The following is a 19,520-nucleotide window of genomic DNA, read 5'->3' as shown; positions in this document are numbered from 1 at the left end:
GCTTTTTACTGACCTCACTAATGGGCCTTAAACCTGCACAGAGCCTTTTAAGGCGGTGGTTTGTCTGACTGACAGCTAGGCTCTTGATATAAGAGCGAAGAAATCTCTCAGATTCTGGCAAGTTAACCCCTTACATGCGGCAATCAGTAACAACTGCAGCATGTAAGCAGATTACAGGTTAAGATGCTCCTCTTGTCACAAATTGGCACCCCACAATTGCAGGGTTACCAATGGGTTCCCATAGTAGCCAGAAGCCTGACAAAGGCCTCCATGTCTGCAATATAACTCCAGCCTATTAGGCCCCGCCTCCTGCAGAGTTTAATAAACTTGGTAGGATGCACTACATATGTAATGCCATGTACTATTCTAACAATCGAACAATCACCTCTTCAGGGACTGAAAAGTAGTAACACAAAAATGTAATTAAGTTATCATTGAAAGAAAAAAAAAAAAATCGATAAGGCTTCATGTCCACATGCGTGAGCCCGCAACAGAATCTGACCCTGCCTGCAGCCGAGGACACTGCTTACCTGGCCGGGTTTTGTTTATTTTTTTGGGTTTTTTTCTGTACTGCGGAAGTGCTGGCCGGCGCACATGCACAGTACTTTTTTGTTTTTCCAAACTGTAGCTTTCACGCAGAATGTGGCCTTGTCTGCCGTATTAACCGCACAATGGACAGCTTCCATTGACTTCAGTGGAAGCCGTCTGTGCGTGAACCGCGCTGAAATGGAGCATGCTGCGATTTTGTTTTCCGCATTCGTAATTGGGATAACAAATCCACATTTGTTAGTTCAAGTGCGGACACCCGTGGTTCCCTATGGGCGGCTTGAACTGCGGATCTTCCTCAATTCAAATCTGCCCATTGGGCCTAAAAAATAATACATATGCATTTTTCAAACAAAACCCAGCCTTAAGCCACTCGCACATTCGTTTTTTACTCTGATTACCGTGGCTATGTTTGGTTTTTTTTCTTCACCCCTCCCCCCCTTTTAAAAAAATTATAACTCCTTTATTTATCCATCGATCTAGCTGTAAGAGGGCTTGTTTTTTGCGGGTTGTATTTTTCAGTGGTACTTTTAATGTACTGAAAAACTTTAAAAAAAATTCTAAGTGGACAGAAATGGGGAAAAAAAACGACTTTCATCTTTTAGCACATCTTGTTTATACGGCGCACAAACTGCAACAAAAATGACACGATAACTTTATTCAATGGGTCAGTACGATTACTACGATACCAAACTCCATCTTCTGCGCACAATAACTTTTAAAATTTTCTGTCAACAGTGTTGTGGGGGCTCATTTTGTACGGTACCTTCTGTAGTTTCCGTTGGTACCATTTTTGATTGCTTTTTATTACATTTTTTTCTTAGAGTCCGGGTTACCAAAAAAGCGCATTTCTGCTGTTTTTTCTTTTTTTCTCTTTTTTGGACAACGTTCATCATGCAGGGTAAATAATGCATTACTTTGATAGATTGGACTTTTACGGACACAGCGATACCAAATATGTATCTATTTTTTATTATTTAGATCCTTTTATTGTAAAGATGGGGAAACATGTTTTTTTTTTTTGTTTTTTTTATAACTAGTAAAACTTTATTCTTTTTACTTTTTCTTTTAGCCCCCTAGGGGACCACAACATGCAATGCTTTGATCTCTTCTGCAGTATGATGTAATGCCATAGCATTACATCCTACTGCGATCTGACAGGCAGTCTATCAAGACACCCGATGGATGGCTTGATAGGCAGTCTACTAAGGCAACCCTGGGGCCTTTCAGAAGGCCCTTGGCTGCCTTGACACCTGCACGGCTCCCTGCGATCTCATCATGGGAGGGCTGTACAGGACCCCCGAAGAGCGTTCGGGGGTTTTAAATGCTGCTGTCAGAATTGACTGCGACATTTAAAGGGTTAACAGTCCCGATGAGCCTGCGGGTGTCAGCTGTAAGAAACAGCTGACACCTGCGATCACCCTACATACACATCCTGCAGCTACAGGCCTTAAAGCACTATGGTGCTTTCACTAAGGAGTTAAAATACAGCTCGTCCCAAAAGAAAACCAGCAGTCATGCGTATGTGTCAATGAGTTATCGCTCTTACAATGTGACAATGGAAATCACTTGGTACTTAAGGCATAAAATAGGCTATTCTCTTAAGGGGTTAAGTGTGTATAACATACAATTTATTTTATTTTGACTTTTCTATTCAATTTTACTGACTTCCAGGTTAAGGAAAGGCTGTGGAGCGGGATGCAATAGTGGCGGAAACATAGAGGACTCTGATGCTGGAGGCGGGACCTCCATAAACAGTAACAACCCTTCTAATGCAAATGAAGCTCAGATCAGTGTATCACAAGGGGGAATTCCTGGAGGTACAGGACATGTACAGACTTCACGCCTCCAACCTCCAGGAGTCCCTCATCTATCAACACTAGGTAAGAAGGAGCGGGATTCTTGGATGATTTTGACACCCTATGCTGTGTTTTTAGAGATCAGTTTAGCACAAGTCAATGCATTCAGGAAAGCGGCGGTTTCTTATCCTTTCTTTTATTGGGTGTACATTCACTGGAAAACTACTCAATAAAGTTAGGAAACTACATACAGAAGACAAAAACTGATGTCCAGCATAATATCAGATGGTTAAAAACACCAAGACACGAATATTGCCACGTAATGACCAATGATGTGTTTCAGATAATATGCCCTTAGTCGATTTAAGGACCTGTCCAAAAAGCATCAGCGGTCATTACATGGCGATATTTGTGTCTTGGTTTAACCTTTTGCAAATTGAAAACAAGTGTCGGCTAGACAGGCCTGAGCCCCGGCAGACAGGTGAGTATATATTTGTTACTACAGCTAGGGAAGATTTTCAGGAAAGGCTTATAGTTAAAGACCTTCCCCGAAAATCACTGCAGGGGTTGCCGGCATGCCATTGCTTTCAAGGGGGCCACCGGCAACAGCGGGGGCCCATTGCGTGCAAGGCTTCTAAACCCAAGTTTTTGCTCTTAAATCTGAGCAAAAATTTGGGAGAGTCTGCTCTCAGGTCAAAAAGCTTGTACGCTGAGGCACTCTTAACCCAAGGTATCACTGTAAAGCATTGAAGCTTTTATTCTTCTGATATGATGCTGGACATCAGTTTTTGTCTGCATACTTGTACCAGTAAGGCTGCCTGTCCACGGGCGTATTTTCAATGCGTCCCCCATGGCAATAATCCAGTCGCGGGGAACACAGTGAACGCTTTCCATAGCGTCGCTATGGAAAGTGCAGCCCCCCTATCCATGAGTGTAGAATCATAGCGATTCTCCGCTCACGGTCGGCAAATCGCAGCATGCTGTGACTTGCTGCGATTCTCCGCGGTGAGCCTATCTGTCAGATAGGTTCACAGCGGAGATCCGTCTGCTAGCCCCTGCTCCCAGGCGGCGGCTCTGCGGCGGACACCCGCCGCGGGATACCGCAACACCCGTGGTCAGGCAGCCTTAATGGAGCAGAGTCTCTGCATGTAAAGTTCAGATTGGGGTCTCTGTTGTAGCCAGTGCAACTTCAATACTGTCATTTAGAATAGCGGAGGGTCTGTGTGCTTCCCCTGTTTAGTCGTGCCCATGTCCCAGGATGATAAATGATTGCTAGGACTCAGCAGTGACTCTGAGTAGTTATATAACATTGCAGTTGCAGCTTTAACCAGTCAAGCATTAGTAGACTGTGTGTCCAGATCTCTATTTTTCTTTTCTCCTTTTATATGCATTTTTTTACATGCTGATATCCATAGTCAATTACGTATTTAATCGACTTCCTTGAGACACCCTAAAATGTATATAGCTCTAAAGATACCATTATTTATGCTTCATTGTTTTCTTTTTTTAGGAACCAGCCACAGTTCTCACTCCATGCAATCAAGCCTTGTCAGACATTCCCCTGCTCGTGGCTCTGTAGCCAGTCAATCCTCTTACTGCTACAACAGCCGTCACTCATCCCTCCGGACGTCCAACACAGGATTTGTGCCTTGCAGGCGATCCTCTACCAGCCAGATCTCTCTCCGCAACCTCCCTACATCCATTCAGTCACGTTTATCCATGGCAAATCAAGCAGACCCCACAAGCCAGTCAGTTGTGATTGGCCTGCCTTCCTCTAGCAGCTCCAGCCAGAGTATACCTGCATGCAAGAGGCACACTTTAGTGGGGTTTTTGGGAACTGAAGGGGGAAATCTTATTGAAACACAGTCATGTGGCAATTCAAGTCCAGCAACACATTCAAGAGCCAAAAAGGAAGACGTCATGTACAGAGTACAGGTTAGGACACTTTTTGTGCAGTACTTTCTGCTATCTACAACACTTGCATACATGTGTGTATCTATAGACTGTATATAATGCTGCCTAAATGCTCCTGTGCAAAGCAATTTTTTGGGTTGGGCTCAAATTTCAATAATGTGTCCAAAATATTGATCGGAGGCAAACCAACCAATATATTGGACAGGATTAAGAAATTAAAGTAAAATGTTTGTTTTTCTTCCTTTCAGCTTTGAATCAGTCTGCCCATTCTCTGCTTAGGTCTGCTCTTAAAGGGGTTGCTCGAGTTCATTTTTTTTTTCTTTAAATCCATGTTACTCATGCCCAAACATAATGAAAGATCCTATACTCACCTTTGCCAGGTCTCCAGGACCACAGCTCCGGTTTCCCTTCTGACAATGGGTTTGCCGGTGTACAGGACATCACAGACTGCTGCAGCCAATCGCAGACCTCAATGTTTGTGCACTGAGATCTGTCATTGGCTGTAGCAGCCCCATCATAGACTGTGAACAGACCTGGCATGCGGAGTATGGAGGTACATCATTTTTACAAGAAAAACACTGATGTAAATAATCAAGAAACCTGATTAAAGGGAACCTGTCATCAGATTTTTCCTATATAGGCTATGCATGTAATGGTGTTAATATTGAGATTTTCATATGGCTACATACTATTACATGTGCCCCAGTACCTTTTTATAATCTCCTTTTGACTACTTCCCGCACTGTGTCTTAAAAAATTAAGTGAAAAAAGACAAGTTTTCTTTGCACGGTTGCACCAGGCACGTCCCCTAGTTTTGATGGTAAATTAATATGCCTGTCCATCCTCTGATGAAATTCGGCACAACTGCTGTATCATAGGATGCCCATGCTTGCGTACTTTAGATAGGAAATTAAAGGGGTTTTCCGGAGAAAATGCTATTGATGATGTATCCTCAGGATAGGTCCTCAATAGTTGATTGGCAGGGGTTTGTCGCTCGGAACCCCGTCCAGTCAGCTGATTGTGTGCTAGCTGACAGCTCTGCAATTACCCAGGGGACGGAGCGAACGCGGCGGGAGTCTCTCCTCCAACTTCTATGTAGTGGCCTGCGCTTGTATGTGTAAGCGCAGTTCTCATTGAAATCAATGGAAGCCATGCCGCCAGTTACAAGCTGACTAACAGGGCAGGAAAACGTCAAGAGAGAATTGTAAAGGTAACGGGGCACAAACCCTATTACATGCATAGTTTAAACTTAGATTATATAGGGGAAACCTGACGACGGCATTTGTGCACCAACCATCGTTCTGTCGTCTTTTTTTCCCCTCCCTCTCTGTCCAATAAAAGGGGTGTCTAGTAACCATGAAATATTTTCTTATTTTTCCTTAGGGCTCACTCACATGGGCAGATTTTTCACATGCATAATACAGTTCTAAAAGCCCATTGATTTACATTGGGCCATTCAGCGTGTCCTATTTTGGCATGTATCGCGCATATTATAGGCTTACTGTGATGTAAAACACAGTAAATGGACATGTTACATGCATATTTAAACTGTGGACTGTGTATTACACAGCCCTAATGCAACCGTGGCTTGGCTTACGTAGGTAGTCATGTTGCAAGGCCTGTTAACCCTTTCCAATCCAATTTGTATCCGCGGTTTCCTAGGGGGCTTTCTCTTTTTTCTGTTATACAACGGCGCTATATGCTGGCTAAAGCCAGTACTGCATGAGGCTCCGACAGCAGAGAGGCCGGCAATATACAGTAAGAGAACCCTGACGGACGTCTTCCAACATCGGAGCTGTACAGCTTTAAATCATAATGTCTTCAGAGGTCAGACAGTGGATTGGAAAGGGTTAAAAGGCTTATAGAGAAGCTAGCTGCACTGGTATTATGCCGTCTACCTTTTTGAGAGAAGTAACACTTGTTCTATGGTCAAACTTCCCGTTTCCTGCTCCTTTATTTGGTTTGTTATAAGCTATTAAGCTTTTAATAGTTTTTATATTGATGCATGATCAGCATAATTTTCGGAGCCGTGTATAACTGTTGACTTAAACGTTGCTTTTTCGGTACTTGGAAATGTAAATTAATGTCGTCTTTTTCTCTTTAGATTGTGGATCCAAGCCAGGTGCTTGAAGGAGTTAATATATCCAAAAGAAAAGAGCTGCAATGGCCAGATGAGCTAGTGCGGCTAAAAGCTGGGAAAAATAGCTGGAAAGACTGGAGCCCTCAGGAAGGCATGGAAGGCCATGTAGGTTACTACAGTTATGATGATTACTATTAATATCTCCAAGGGAGAAACTCATTTTTTGTTCTTATCCTTGATGACAAATTTACATTGTTCCATCTGTCAGGATATCTTAAATTAATAAAGTATTTTCCTTTTTGTTAATAATAGTTGCTAAGGATGCAAGTTTTTGCTCATTAAACTCCAATTCCTGTTCTACATATCTTGGGTATCACTCAAATTTGTCTCCGGTGGGACAGATTGTTGCACTGCTGCTTTAATAAACAGGGATTACTTGTACATCTGAATTTTCAGTCCTATATTATTTTCTCAGAACTTATGGTATTCCCATTGAAGTCGCCTTTGATTATTTTTTTTAAGCTATACGTATGATTCCATTATGTATTTACTAGCTGCTTTGTCATCTTGCACACATGTAAGTCTAGATTCTAGTACAAGGAATGAATTTTCTGTATATGAATGAACCACTTTTAAGGTGTATTCACATTGAGTTCACTGCTGCACCACTGCAAAACTACTTGTACATATTGACGTTTTTTTTACTTTTTGCTGCAGTCCCTACCACCTTAGCAGTTTCCTAAAAAGTATTATTGCAGTAAATGGTTTTGTCATGGTGCAGCAGTAGTGCGCATGTAATTCTGCTGTGTGTAAATACACCCTGAAGTTGTTATATGCCCTAAAACTTAGAGGGGTTTGTCAGGACTAGAAAAGTTCTGTTTGTCCACAAACCATGCCACAACTGTCCATTCACTTAAGTAGAGATGAGATGCAATACCAAACAAAACTCGTGGACAGTTGTGGCATGGATTCTGAAAAAATAAAGCCCTTTTTTCCCCTAGTCTAGAACAAACCCCTTTATAGCCTTTTGTTTGCAATCAGTTCTCTTTATTTTCCCAAATCATCTCCAGTGAAGCAACTTTGCAAAAGTTTTGAACCAAAGTTTTTAACAGTTCTGAGTTTGCTTACAGACTTCATACAAACCCTATGTAGACTGATCCTGTAGTTATGCTCCCTTCCATTCACCATCTACTTCTTGCCAAGCTAGTAATATGCACTGAATGGCCCTTTTTTTTTTATTTTTTAGAGAGAACCTGATCTAGTAGTGCATTGGACCCTGGCCTTCACAGCTCCATTTAATCGTGGCATATGTTCTACTAAGTGTTGAGATTATTCATAAGGGCTATTGTGGTTGATGTAGGTAGGATAGCTTCTTACAGTTGCTGCAAATCAGATGGATCATATGCTGTTTTGGTGTGTGACATAGTTTTCACACCAAAACTGTGCATATTTACTGCATATTTTGTTTGTGCAGCTTTGCACACAAAAAAAACTCCCAAGAGGGTCATATTGATTTCTTCTACCTTTTATGCGTAGATACACATGCATCATGAGTATTCACTGCGTGTTTACGCAGTCAAATAATGTCAGTTTCCATCCACAATGCAGACCACAATAGGACATGCTATAACTTTGTTTTTCATTCATGTAAAAAACAAACACTCCTGAATACCCCCAATGCATATCAATGGGGTTTATGCTGTCCGTATTACGCATGTAATTCAGACCGCAAATACCTCTGTGTGATTGAGCTCTTATTGACATGCTTTCAACAGCTGACAAGAAGGATTCATGCTGCTCGCACCAAATTCTGACCCTCCTACTAACATGATCGAACAGAAATCTAGACTGATCTGACCCAGGCGATGTTTTTCCGCTGCTCGGTGATCCAGCTTTGTACTCTTTTGTACCCTGGAGACTCGTCTTTGTTTTGCTTAGCATGGATGGACTATAACCTCAAGTGATCGGTTTACATGCCATTGCTGTCTAAGGAACACCAAGTTGTGCACTCATATGTTGGAGCACTGACTTTGTATTTAGTTTGCAATTTGCTTAACTGACTGTACACTGCCTATTGGTCAGAACAATTCTTGACATCCTCCACTGATCCTTTTTCATCATCGAGATTTATTTATAAATTCGCAGTTGGGCATTTTTCTTCGATCATACCATTTTCGTTCAACTCCATACCGTTGTATGAGAGAACCCCGCAATGTTGGCAGTTTTTCTAATACCGTCACCGACTGCTTTAGCGCCCATGACCATGCCTCATTCGAAGTCCCTCTGATCATTCGAGTTTTCCATTCTGATTCGGATTCACACTGAAACTGATCCATAGAAGTCGTCTTGCTCACTTGATTTTTATACTGCAGTCTTTGGTCACTGGTCCAACTTCCATAAGGGAAGCTTCGCTCGTGAAAGGGTAGGTATCTAATAAAGTGACCATTCGGTGTATATCGGCAGGAAGTGCAGGCTGGAGAAAAGGATTATGACAACAGGATTTAAATACCCAGTTTGCAGTGTAGATGTAGAAGTCTGCGTAAGAACTGTAGGTTCAAAACTGTAGACAAAGTGGCTTCAGTTTTCATTTTAGATGCACTGGGAAACCTAAAAAAAAATTCAATAGTGGGCTTATTCTAAACTATATTAATTTCAGTGTTTGATTTCAAAACTGACCTCTTTCTATTTAATTCCAATTCCAGTTAAAAAAGGGGAAGTAAAGGCAATGTACACCTTATGGATCTGCATATGCAGACCCCGATAAAGACGACTTTTGATGCCTTTTTTTAACATCCAGAAAAGTTAACTTTTTTGTGCCCCTGAGTGTAAAACTTTTAACATAAAAAAAATGACTTCAGAAAAAGACCACCTACTCTAAAATGAGTAAAATGATTCCTGTATTGTGTTGCATTCAGCCCATTGGATAAGAAGCAATGTATAGTAAAGCAAGTATATATTGATTTAATCTCCATGTCAAAAAAGGACCAAATGAAATGCGATTAACAAGACAGACATCTAACGCTAGTCTCTCTCTTGATCTCTTCCCCTCCCTTTCTCTCGCTCTGTTCTCTTGTGTCGCTTTCCACAGGTAATTCACCGCTGGGTGCCTTGCAGCAGAGACCCTTGTAATAGGTCCCACATTGACAAAACTATCCTGCTGATTAAGATTGAGGACAAATATGTTGCTGTGATTGAGACTGGGGTGCTTGAGCTTGGGGCCGAAGTGTGATTCTGCGGTTCAGTCATCTTTTGAAGCTTTCAGACAGGAATATGAACTTTTAACTGTTTGGGGACAGAATTCAAGATGGAGAAGGGCTGTACATAGCCCTAACATGTAAAATTATTTTTCTGCGTTTGTTTTAATAATCTGCGGATGTTCACCTGCATAAAGAGTATAAACAGAAAAAAGAAAAACTATAAGACCATTATCTTATATGTACAATAGAATAATGCTATGCATTTCATATGCTTTAAGTCCGAAACCTATTGAATTTCTCCATGCAGAATATGATCTTCATATTTTTCTAATTTATTTGCCAAAAACAATTGCCATGTCTCATATACTGTAGCATGTTGTCTTTTTTTTCATATTTCTTTGAAATGTGCAGGATTTTTTCATCCTATTTTATACACTGCAGAAGTCTGCATAGTTGGGTTTTTTGGTGTTTTTTTTTTTTTTTTTTTTGTGTTCCCTTCTCAATTTTTTTCTTTTCTTCAGGAAACTGCACTAAACCATTTTTTCCTACAACAGTGCACTAAAGAGAAAAATCTGATATTGGTCAGAGTGTTTATTTATAAATGTATAAATATATATAGAAATATACAGAAAGAAGAACATAATTTAAATTGATTTTTATTGAATTTAAACCCTCCCAAATCTCCTCCTTCCTTGCCCAGAGAACCCGTCTTATATGTGGCTAACTGGAGCCATTCATTCACTTTTCCAAAAACACTAAAAATGCAGTATTTGCAGAAAATGAAATGCCTGCTTGTTATCCGCTGCATCATATTGTATGTGTAAATGTTACTTTCAGGAAACTCTGCAAAATGTTGGACTTCTTTAGCACTAGACATGCATCTATATATACTGTATATGACTATATTCACTCAACTCCAGATTAAAAGCCAAAAAAGAAAAATCCTGAAAAGTACTATGTAACCCGAATGTACTACTTTCTCCATGTCAGCGGGGAGATCTGGGGTGTAGTTTGGAAGGATCATCCTGCTAGAGAGGTACTACCGATGTCCTTTCTCTAATTTATAAGGAACTGTCCCATTAGGAAAACTCCTGCCCATATGTCCTGTAAGGCAAATGAATGTCATACATAAGGTGGGCCCTGCTTGATATACTGATCCCATTAGCTTCGGCAGAGAGCTACTGCAAAGAGAATCAACGTGGACAAGTATAGGTGTCTCAGACTACCACACAAAAGCAATAGTCATTCGGAGCATGGAGGTGGAGCGGACTTGGAGGTCTCTTCTGGTTGTCCGCCTCCATTCACTGCAAGCAGGCAGTTGTTACACAGGCCCATTAATCACTTGGTTTTTAGGCCAGCCAAAAACCAAGTGACTCCGATAAGTGAGTAACTTCTTGGTCAGTGCATGGTTTGGTGACCGCGTGTACACAGGACATCTGTCGCCCAAATTTGTTTCCAACGATTTTTATTCGGGCGATAAGCTCCCTTTACTTTCCTGGGTGTCATGGAAATACCACCTTCCTCCTGCAGATTCACCTTGTAGTAACAGCTGAATACTGGCATTTTTATCTGTCGGCAGTCCTAATCTACTCATTTAGAGGAGGAGTAGTACAGATGGGATAAGTTAAATGGTACAAAACCCCCCAAAACAACCTATGTTTACCTGCATTCTGTGAATACGCCCTTACGAAGCTGAAAGAAGTACCCAAAGAGGACCCTGTCAAACTATTTGCTATATATCTGCATACTGAACCCTTGAAGATATGACTTGGAAGGGAAGTCTACTTGGATTAATAGCAGTTATATTTAGAGGGTATGACTGTGTGGACTTTGGTCTTTAAAGGTAACCTGTCACCTTGGAACACCATTATAAACTAAGTTTTATGGTGCTGTTCGGAGAGGTAGCGGGGAGTCGGGTTTTTTTTCACCCGCTCCCCTGTTCCTGTGCTGTCCTCTGGTGGAGTCCGTGCCTGGTCTGAAATCTGACTCTTTTCAGATGGCTGTGCTCGTTCGCTGCCATCTGAAGAGTCGCGTTGATTTTCAGACCACACTCACACTTCATTCCCCGGCTCCCGTCGCCTCTCTGACCAGCACCATGATTGAGTTTATAATGCTGTTCCGAGGTAACAGGTTTCCTTTAAGCTAGATTTGGTGTTTTTATATTTGCTGGGTACGGTATATAAAAGAAACCGCCAAACTGTTCCATACTCTCATGGTTGTTAGTTTTCAACTTCTCCTAAAAGCCTCCAGTAGTTTGACACCAGGCATGTCAGTTTCTGGTAAGACAAGGTCCTACTTCTCATTGCTTTTGAGAAATGAATGAATGCCTTTTAATCTGAGGCAAGCTTCCGCCACTATGTAAACATATCCAGACTATTTTTCCTTTCCTGTTTTCCTCTTCCTTGTAACTTCCTTCAATATAAAATGGACGTTTTGAGTATTTATAACTGTGACAATGAATTATACATGTGTTGTCAAATCTGTTGGTTTATTAGATTGATATCCTAGCATTTTCAGGATGTGAGAATACCTTGTAGCTGTGTATTTTAATACGATTCTTATACTCCCCCCTGCCTCAATCTTTCTATTGAAATTGATGCTTTTGAGTTAATTGGCCTTCAGAAAGTGGTCGACACTTATAAGAGCCCCTTTTAATATGAATGTTCTGGGTTTTTTTGTTTTTTTTTTCTACATTGCCTTTACTTTCCATTTTTTTTAATCCTGGAAATATACTTATTTATTTGAAACCTTTTTCATTTTGTATTCAATTAGGTATAGAAGCTCAGGAAAAGCTGTGTGTATTGATCTTTTTGCTATATGTTTCTGTGCTGTTTAGAAACTTGGGCGACATGCCAAACATTGGAATGTTATCAATTGATTACGAAATAATTTAATTTAAAAAAAAAAAAAATGGAACAAAACACGACCATGAGTTAATATTTATTTTATTTGATGCTTGTGTTCTTTGTATTTGTTAAATTTATAAATCCGTTCTTGAGTTTGTTCAACCGAAGTGCTTTGGATACATAATTATATTAACTTTCAAATCTACTGTGAACTGTGACCTCTGTTAACTGATGACATCACATGACTTGAATGAGATCGTTGACAAGTCAGCGTCTCGCTATGTTTAAATTTGTTAAAGCTAAATATAGTTACAGCAGTCACGTCATAGTGAGCTAAAATGGGTGGTCCATTTTATGGTCATGGGGGGGCCCTACAGATCTACCACAATACATGTTTTGAATACTGGTATTAGTGTATATTGACGCCACCAGAAGTACTGGTGGAGTCAAGATACAAGTAGTTTGACGCCCCCTCTTACTGATTGGCTGTCTTGCATTCTCCCTGTCCTCTACCCACACAGGTCTTGTAGCCACCGCCAGGCGCTGTGGAGGAAGGTGAGAGGCGGCACTCAGACTTATGAGCTGTGGGGGTCAGTGGACGAGGCCGTGGAGGAAGGGGAGAGCGGTCGATCTGCAGCTCTGTTGTGCGTGGGAGCACTGATCGTCAGCTCAGCGAAGTTCAGAAAGCTGTGCTGTGGGCCATAGCGGAGAGCGTTTGTGACTTCAGATGCAGGCAGCGGCGCAGAGCGGCCGCACCTGTACTCACCTTTGCACTTGTGGTCCTCCCACGCCTCCACTACACTCACAGCGTGGAAGGGTGGACGAAGGTTCACCAGGGAGTGTCACAGCGGTCTGCTCCAAGGCAGCGGTGGTGACAGCCGGCCTAGCAACAAAATCTGTAATGGCGAAAAAGGGGCCGCAGAGACAGCGAAAGCGTGGCTGCTGGGACGCCTGCTATAGGCAGCGCAGTGGGGGGAAAAAGCAGGACCTGTGAGCCCGAGAAAGGAGACAATGGCCTGCAGCCAATCACAAACGGAGTGTCAACCCCCTGTCAAACACCTTGTATCTTGGCTCCACCAGTACTTCCGGTGGCATCAAGATACACTAATTTAAACGAACTTCTTTGAATAAAAACACAAGACACCATTCTTTTAAAGATAAAAGGCCACAGTATTTTATTATAGGGTTCAGTTGGGGAGTTTTACTCCCATAAACCAATATCAATCATCGCCATGTAATAATTTAAACTACTACTTGACAGAAGTAATCATATAACTCATGAGGGCCTCCTCGTCCTACCAATTCCAGCTCCCATACCACCATCAACTTTTGTAATAACTTAAATGGGGATTTAGTCCTAATTAAACTCAAGTCCCCATCCCAACCAATCAATTAATACCACCAACACCAGCCTCTCAATTGAATACCATGACAGGGTAAACCGGAGGGCAGGGAGCTTGAACTTGGATTTAAGTGCTGCAGTATCACTGATCTCTAGGCAGGATGAGGTCATACAGAGTCTTCAGTACAGAGGCAGGATAAATAAGGGTTCACCACTACAGTGTTTAGGAAAATAGCCATGTACTGTGCTCAGCTGTTTCAGTCAGTGCCATAGACTTTTAATGGAGCAAAAGGGCATATACTTGACTGCCGTTCTATTCAAACTCCTCCTAGCTGTGAACTTGCAGCGGAGGGATATCACGGTGCCCAGTTTTGATGAGTAGGAGTATCGATAGTTGGACCCCTACTGATGCAGCAGTTCCTATTTGTCCTGTGGATGGGTGATTAAAACTGGACCACCTCTTTAAAAGGGATATATCACTCTACAGTATTTAAGTCTTGATGGTCTGTCTTCATGGTAGGTCATCAATAGACTGGCGAACTGTTTTGTCACTCAGGACCCTACCAATCGTGGCTGGTGCACGGAGCTGATTTGTGCAGGAACCAGACTGCTCCGTTCCTACTGCAGTGGCTCGGCTTGCCATTGTAAGCTAAGTTCCCGTTCATTTCCATGTAAGTTGTCTGCTTCCTGTACAAATCACACTGGCCCAGAAAACTGCTGATCAAAGGGCAGTTGCTGTCGATAGACTCCCCCCGACATACTATTGTTGACTTATCCTGAGAATAGAAAATTAATAGCTTACAATTGAACAACTCTGTTAAGTTTGCTATAAGTAAATGAGATCTTAGTGAAGCTTTACCTCTGCTGGAACTAGATAGGCATTGTCTTCATTCAGCCTAACTTAGTGTGTAGTATATATTCAGTTTTCTTGCTGCGTAGCGGACAATAATAGGTTATGGCAGCTGATCTGCCTATGCACAGGGGGAGGTATTCTGTATTGACTGTCTTTAGTTGGCTCAGTAATGCCTTCTGGAGATCTTGCAACTCTAGTCATGTATGTATGATCCATTTCATATACAATGCTTAACAGAGAAAATGCCACAACACGACGAAATGGTTGAAATATGAAACTCAACATACAGAGAATGTAGCTTTGAACAATACGTTTTAATTTTCAAGGATTACACGTCTCCTATGCCCAATAAACAGGATGATCAGTAAGCAGTGGGGCCATCATCTTTAGTGAGTGCTTGAATACTTTTCTCAGGTAGTGTTCACCATGTGGTATTGACCATAGTCCACAATTCATCTTCATTACAAGGCTGTAGGCGAGCTTTAACTTCATATCCAGTCGTATCTCATAGCTTTTCATTTGCACAGTAATTTGAAGATCTTGCTGCCCAAGAAATCACCTGGACACCTTGCAAAGCATCCCTCCTGCTGATTGCTGGGGCTGTATGTTGTCTTGCTGGAAAATGGTGTTCAATGGACTGCAGCAAATCAATATAACGGTTTGGCATCAATGGGTTCCTTTTGCGTAGTAGAGGTCATTGGCTGTTGTGGCACCTTGTCATGGAGATGTGTGGTGCTCCAAAATGGTAGAAGGATCAGCCCAGCTCCAGACACTCACTCAGTGATCATTGTTGGATTTGTCACTCAGAACCATAGTATCCTGCTCGTGACATTAGGTAGCCGTGGAGCAACACCACAACAAACAACAAACTATCATCTAAGTCAGAGCATCTAAATCGGTCCGTACACAACAGAATATCGCCTTTTACCACGTTCCAAGATCATCTCATTTATTTGAAACTGCCTCAATTTGCATAACTTCTTTGTGCATACTCTGAAAATTGTATAATGCTTCAACAACGATCTTCACGGTCTGGTGTTTTTTCTGTGATGCAGTGGCATTCAGAATGAAGGGTTTTAAGGGAACCTGTCCTGTGATATAAGGAAAAGCTTTCACAAATCAATGTTTGGTAAAAAGCTTGCCAGTTTTCACTGCATGGAGCTTGATCCGATTACTGGCTATAAGTATATGGCTCATGCAGTTAGAAAATTTTCTAAGTATTTGGCTGCCCAACAATTGCTGGGCACAACCTGCAATCACAGGTGTAGCCCAGAAATTAGTGCTATTACACAAGTGTTAATAGCACTCATGTAATAGCAGCCTTCATGTGTTAACTTGGTTGCAGGGGACACTTGGGTGATAATTAACCAATCAAGCCCACAGCTCATTCAGAACAGTTGTGTACCTACAGACAACCCTTCAGTTACCTCTTACGGTTGGGATGGGCTGCATACTGACTTTCGCTGTAATTTTTCATCAGTGTCAATAGTGTCCAATACCTTAGAAGCAGAAACCAAAAAGTGGCAACAGTATTCAAAATACATTTGCTATCAGAAATATACATAGCTATACTATATACACTAACCACATTAAATAATGCAAGGTTCTTGGTATAGAATGTGATCAAATCATATTGGCCCATCTACCAACGTCCAGGTGACCGAGCGGTCAGATGGGTCCTAATTAGAGATGAGCAAGCGTACTCGCTAAGGCAAACTACTTGAGCGAGTAGTGCCTTATGTGAGTACCTGCCCGCTCGTCTCAAAAGATTCGGGTGCCGGCGGGGGAGAGCGGTGAGTTGCGGGGGGGGGGAGAGTGAGAGAGAGAGAGATCTCCCCTCCCTGCTCTCCCCGCGGGCATCTGAATCTTTTGAGACGAGCGGGCAGGTACTCGCATAAGGCACTACTCCGTCCGTCCGTCCGTCCGTCCGTGTCCAATACCTTTTGATTAACACTTCTATGTAAAACTTAATAGCTACCCCTTTTTTTTTTTTTTAAATAATGCTTACCGTATATACTGGCATATAAGACGACTTTTGAACCCCGAAAAATCTGCTCTGAAGTCGGGGGTCGTCTTATACGTCGGTAATACAAAAAAAAGAAAGTGTCAAAAAAAAAAAATCATTACTCACTTCCCCCGGCGTTCTGCGGCGCTGCTGCAGGCTGTCGCTCCCTCCTGGTCCCCGGCAGAGCATTGCTTTCTGGACGTAGGGCTTGAAATCCCCGCCTCCAGAAAGCTAATACTGTGATTAGCTAACACACACCGTCAGCCAATCACAGCCATTCAATGACATCATTGAATGGCTGTGATTGGCTGAAGGCATGTGTGTTTTCTGGAGGCGGGGATTTCAAGCCCTGCGTCCAGAAAGCAATGCTCTGCGGGGACCAGGAGGGAGCGACAGCCTGCAGCAGCGCCGCAGAACGCCGGGGGGGAGGTGAGTAGTGATTTTTTTTTTTTGCTCCGCTGTATTCCCGGCGTATAAGGTGAAAGTTGGGGGGGGTCGTCTTATACGCCCCGTCGCCTTATACACCGGTATATACGGTATATACTACTCAGAGGTCACACAAACAAGCAATACAGTTGTGCTCAAACTACTACGATGCACATTTGCTAAATATAAAACCACTGTTCTTTTAAATGTAGTTTCCTTTTAAGACTGACCTATAATATGTTCTCTAACACAAACCTACTTCAACCAACATTCTGAAAAAACACTTTTATATCAAAGGCCATAAGTTAACAGATAAATCAAAGAAAAACCTCTCCAAAAGCTCCTTATACAGACCTGATTATGACAAATACAGCATATTAGCATCTCGATAGAATTTCGTAGATTCATGGGGTTGTTTTTTATTTAAAAAAAAAAAAACTCATCTTGGGATATGTTGAGCCACAAGGTAAGGTAAGGGAGAGCACAACTGGTTTTTAGGCTTTATTTATGGCTACGTTTTTCCAAGACGCTGACATCTCCCAAGCTCTTTTCAGCTCATCTTAAATCACTATATAGTCCAAGCCAAGTGTTCCTGTAGTCATAAGCCTAACTCTAGAATTTTGACCAGATTATGATCATTTGAATGTGATCTTACTGTCAAACCTATCTACTGGTCCTAATTTGCGCAACTCCATAAGTCTCCAAACAGGTGTTAGTTATCATGGGAGACCTTTGTCCCAGCAATGAAGGTAAATGTCTGATGCTTGCGTTGTATAAGCAGCATAGTTTGTTTTCATACTACTATTTTATAGGTAATGGACCACTCCAGAATTCACTGGTACTGTTTACTACTATTACACTGGAAGATATCATATAGCGATGGCCTGGATTACAATATAATCAACCGAATAAAGCTCTCCATATCTACAATCTATGACAATTGTCTCCATCTTTAAATGTTTTGGGGTTTGTCTGATAAATCATTGTGCGATACATTAAATGACAGGTGCAGGGTATGCTCGCTAACCTGCTCTAGATTGGTAGGATCCTTCTGATGGTATGACGGGTTTGATGAAAAACATTCATTATGTAATGTATTGTGGCAGCTTACTGATTATTCCAATTGTGGATAGGAACATTCTTGGTTACACCCAGTTGCTGAATATCTGCCCTTATGCTACAGTGATACACTCCTCAAAAAAAAAAAAAAAAGAACTCAAGGGGGCCGCTATGGGATGTCACTATTACTACTGGGGGCCGCTATGGGATTTCACTATCACTACTGGGGGCCGCTATGGGATGTCACTATTACTACTGGGGGCCGCTATGGGATGTCACTATCACTACTGGGGGCCGCTATGGGATGTCACTATTACTACTGGGGGCCGCTATGGGATGTCACTATTACTACTGGGGGCCGCTATGGGATCTCACTATTACTACTGGGGGCCGCTATGGGATGTCACTATCACTGCTGGGGGCGCTATGGGATGTCACTATCACTACTGGGGCCGCTATGGGATGTCACTATTATTACTGGGGGCCGCTATGGGATCTCACTATTACTACTGGGGGCCGCTATGGGATGTCACTATCACTACTGGGGCCGCTATGGGATGTCACTATTACTACTGGGGGCCGCTATGGGATGTCACTATTACTACTGGGTGCCGCTATGGGATGTCAGTAGCACTGCTGGGGCCGCTATGGGATGTCAGTATCACTGCTGGGGCCGCTATGGGATGTCCGTATCACTGCTGGGGCCTCTATGGGATGTCCGTATCACTGCTGGGGCCTCTACGGGATGTCCGTATCACTGCTGGGGCCTCTACGGGATGTCCGTATCACTGCTGGGGCCGCTACGGGATGTCCGTATCACTGCTGGGGCCGCTATGGGATGTCACTATCACTGCTGGGGGCCGCTATGGGATGCCACTATTACAACTGGGGGCCGCTATGGGATGTCACTATTACAACTGGGGGCCGCTATGGGATGTCACTATTAGTACAGGGGGCCCCTGTGGGGTGTCACTATTACTGCTGGGGCCCCGTGGGGTGTCACTATTACTGCTGGGGCTGCTATGGGATGTCCCTATTAGTACTAGGGGCGGCTGTGGGATGTCCCTATTAGTACTAGGGGTGGCTGTGGGATGTCACTTTTAGTACTAGGGGCCTCTGTGGGGTGTCACTATTAGTACTGGGGTCCGCTATGGAATGTCACTTTTACTGCTGGGGCCGCTATAGGATGTCACTATTACTGCTGTGGCCTGCTGTGTCATGTCACTATTACTGCTGGGGGCCGCTGTGCGATGTCACTATTAGTACTAGGGGCCCCCTATGGGATGTCACTATTACTACTAGGGGCCCGCTGTGGGGTGTCACTATTAGTGCTGGGGGCCACTATGGGATGTCACTATTATTGCTGGGGGCCGCTGTGGGGTGTCGCTATTACAGTTGGTGCTGCTGTGGGATGTCGCTATTAACACTGGGGGCCACTGTGGGATGGCAGGGC

At 42.7% G+C, this 19,520-nt stretch overlaps 1 protein-coding gene across 9 annotated transcripts in view; it reads left to right on the top strand.

Annotated features, from left to right (window-relative positions):
- The window catches only part of PCNX1 (pecanex 1), a 94,418-nt gene extending 81,340 nt beyond the window's left edge, over positions 1 to 13,078 (top strand). For 8 of the 9 annotated variants that reach the window (XM_066608393.1, XM_066608396.1, XM_066608395.1 and 5 more), the window contains 4 exons: positions 2,221 to 2,429; positions 3,856 to 4,280; positions 6,364 to 6,504; positions 9,428 to 12,462. In XM_066608393.1, the coding sequence (XP_066464490.1) occupies positions 2,221 to 2,429; positions 3,856 to 4,280; positions 6,364 to 6,504; positions 9,428 to 9,568 (916 nt within the window). In that variant the 3' untranslated portion in view covers positions 9,569 to 12,462. Of the gene's footprint in view, positions 1 to 2,220; positions 2,430 to 3,855; positions 4,281 to 6,363; positions 6,505 to 9,427; positions 12,463 to 12,903 lie in introns of those variants that run through there. The other variant, XM_066608394.1, reaches the window with a different exon arrangement.
- The last annotated feature ends 6,442 nt before the right edge of the window (positions 13,079 to 19,520 follow it).

Source organism: Eleutherodactylus coqui, chromosome 6 (assembly GCF_035609145.1).
Source record: "Eleutherodactylus coqui strain aEleCoq1 chromosome 6, aEleCoq1.hap1, whole genome shotgun sequence".
In the NCBI taxonomy this organism is placed as follows: Eukaryota; Metazoa; Chordata; class Amphibia; order Anura; family Eleutherodactylidae; genus Eleutherodactylus; species Eleutherodactylus coqui.
The sequence above is the reverse complement of the archived record's forward strand: the minus strand, read 5'-3'. Positions and strand labels throughout refer to the sequence as shown.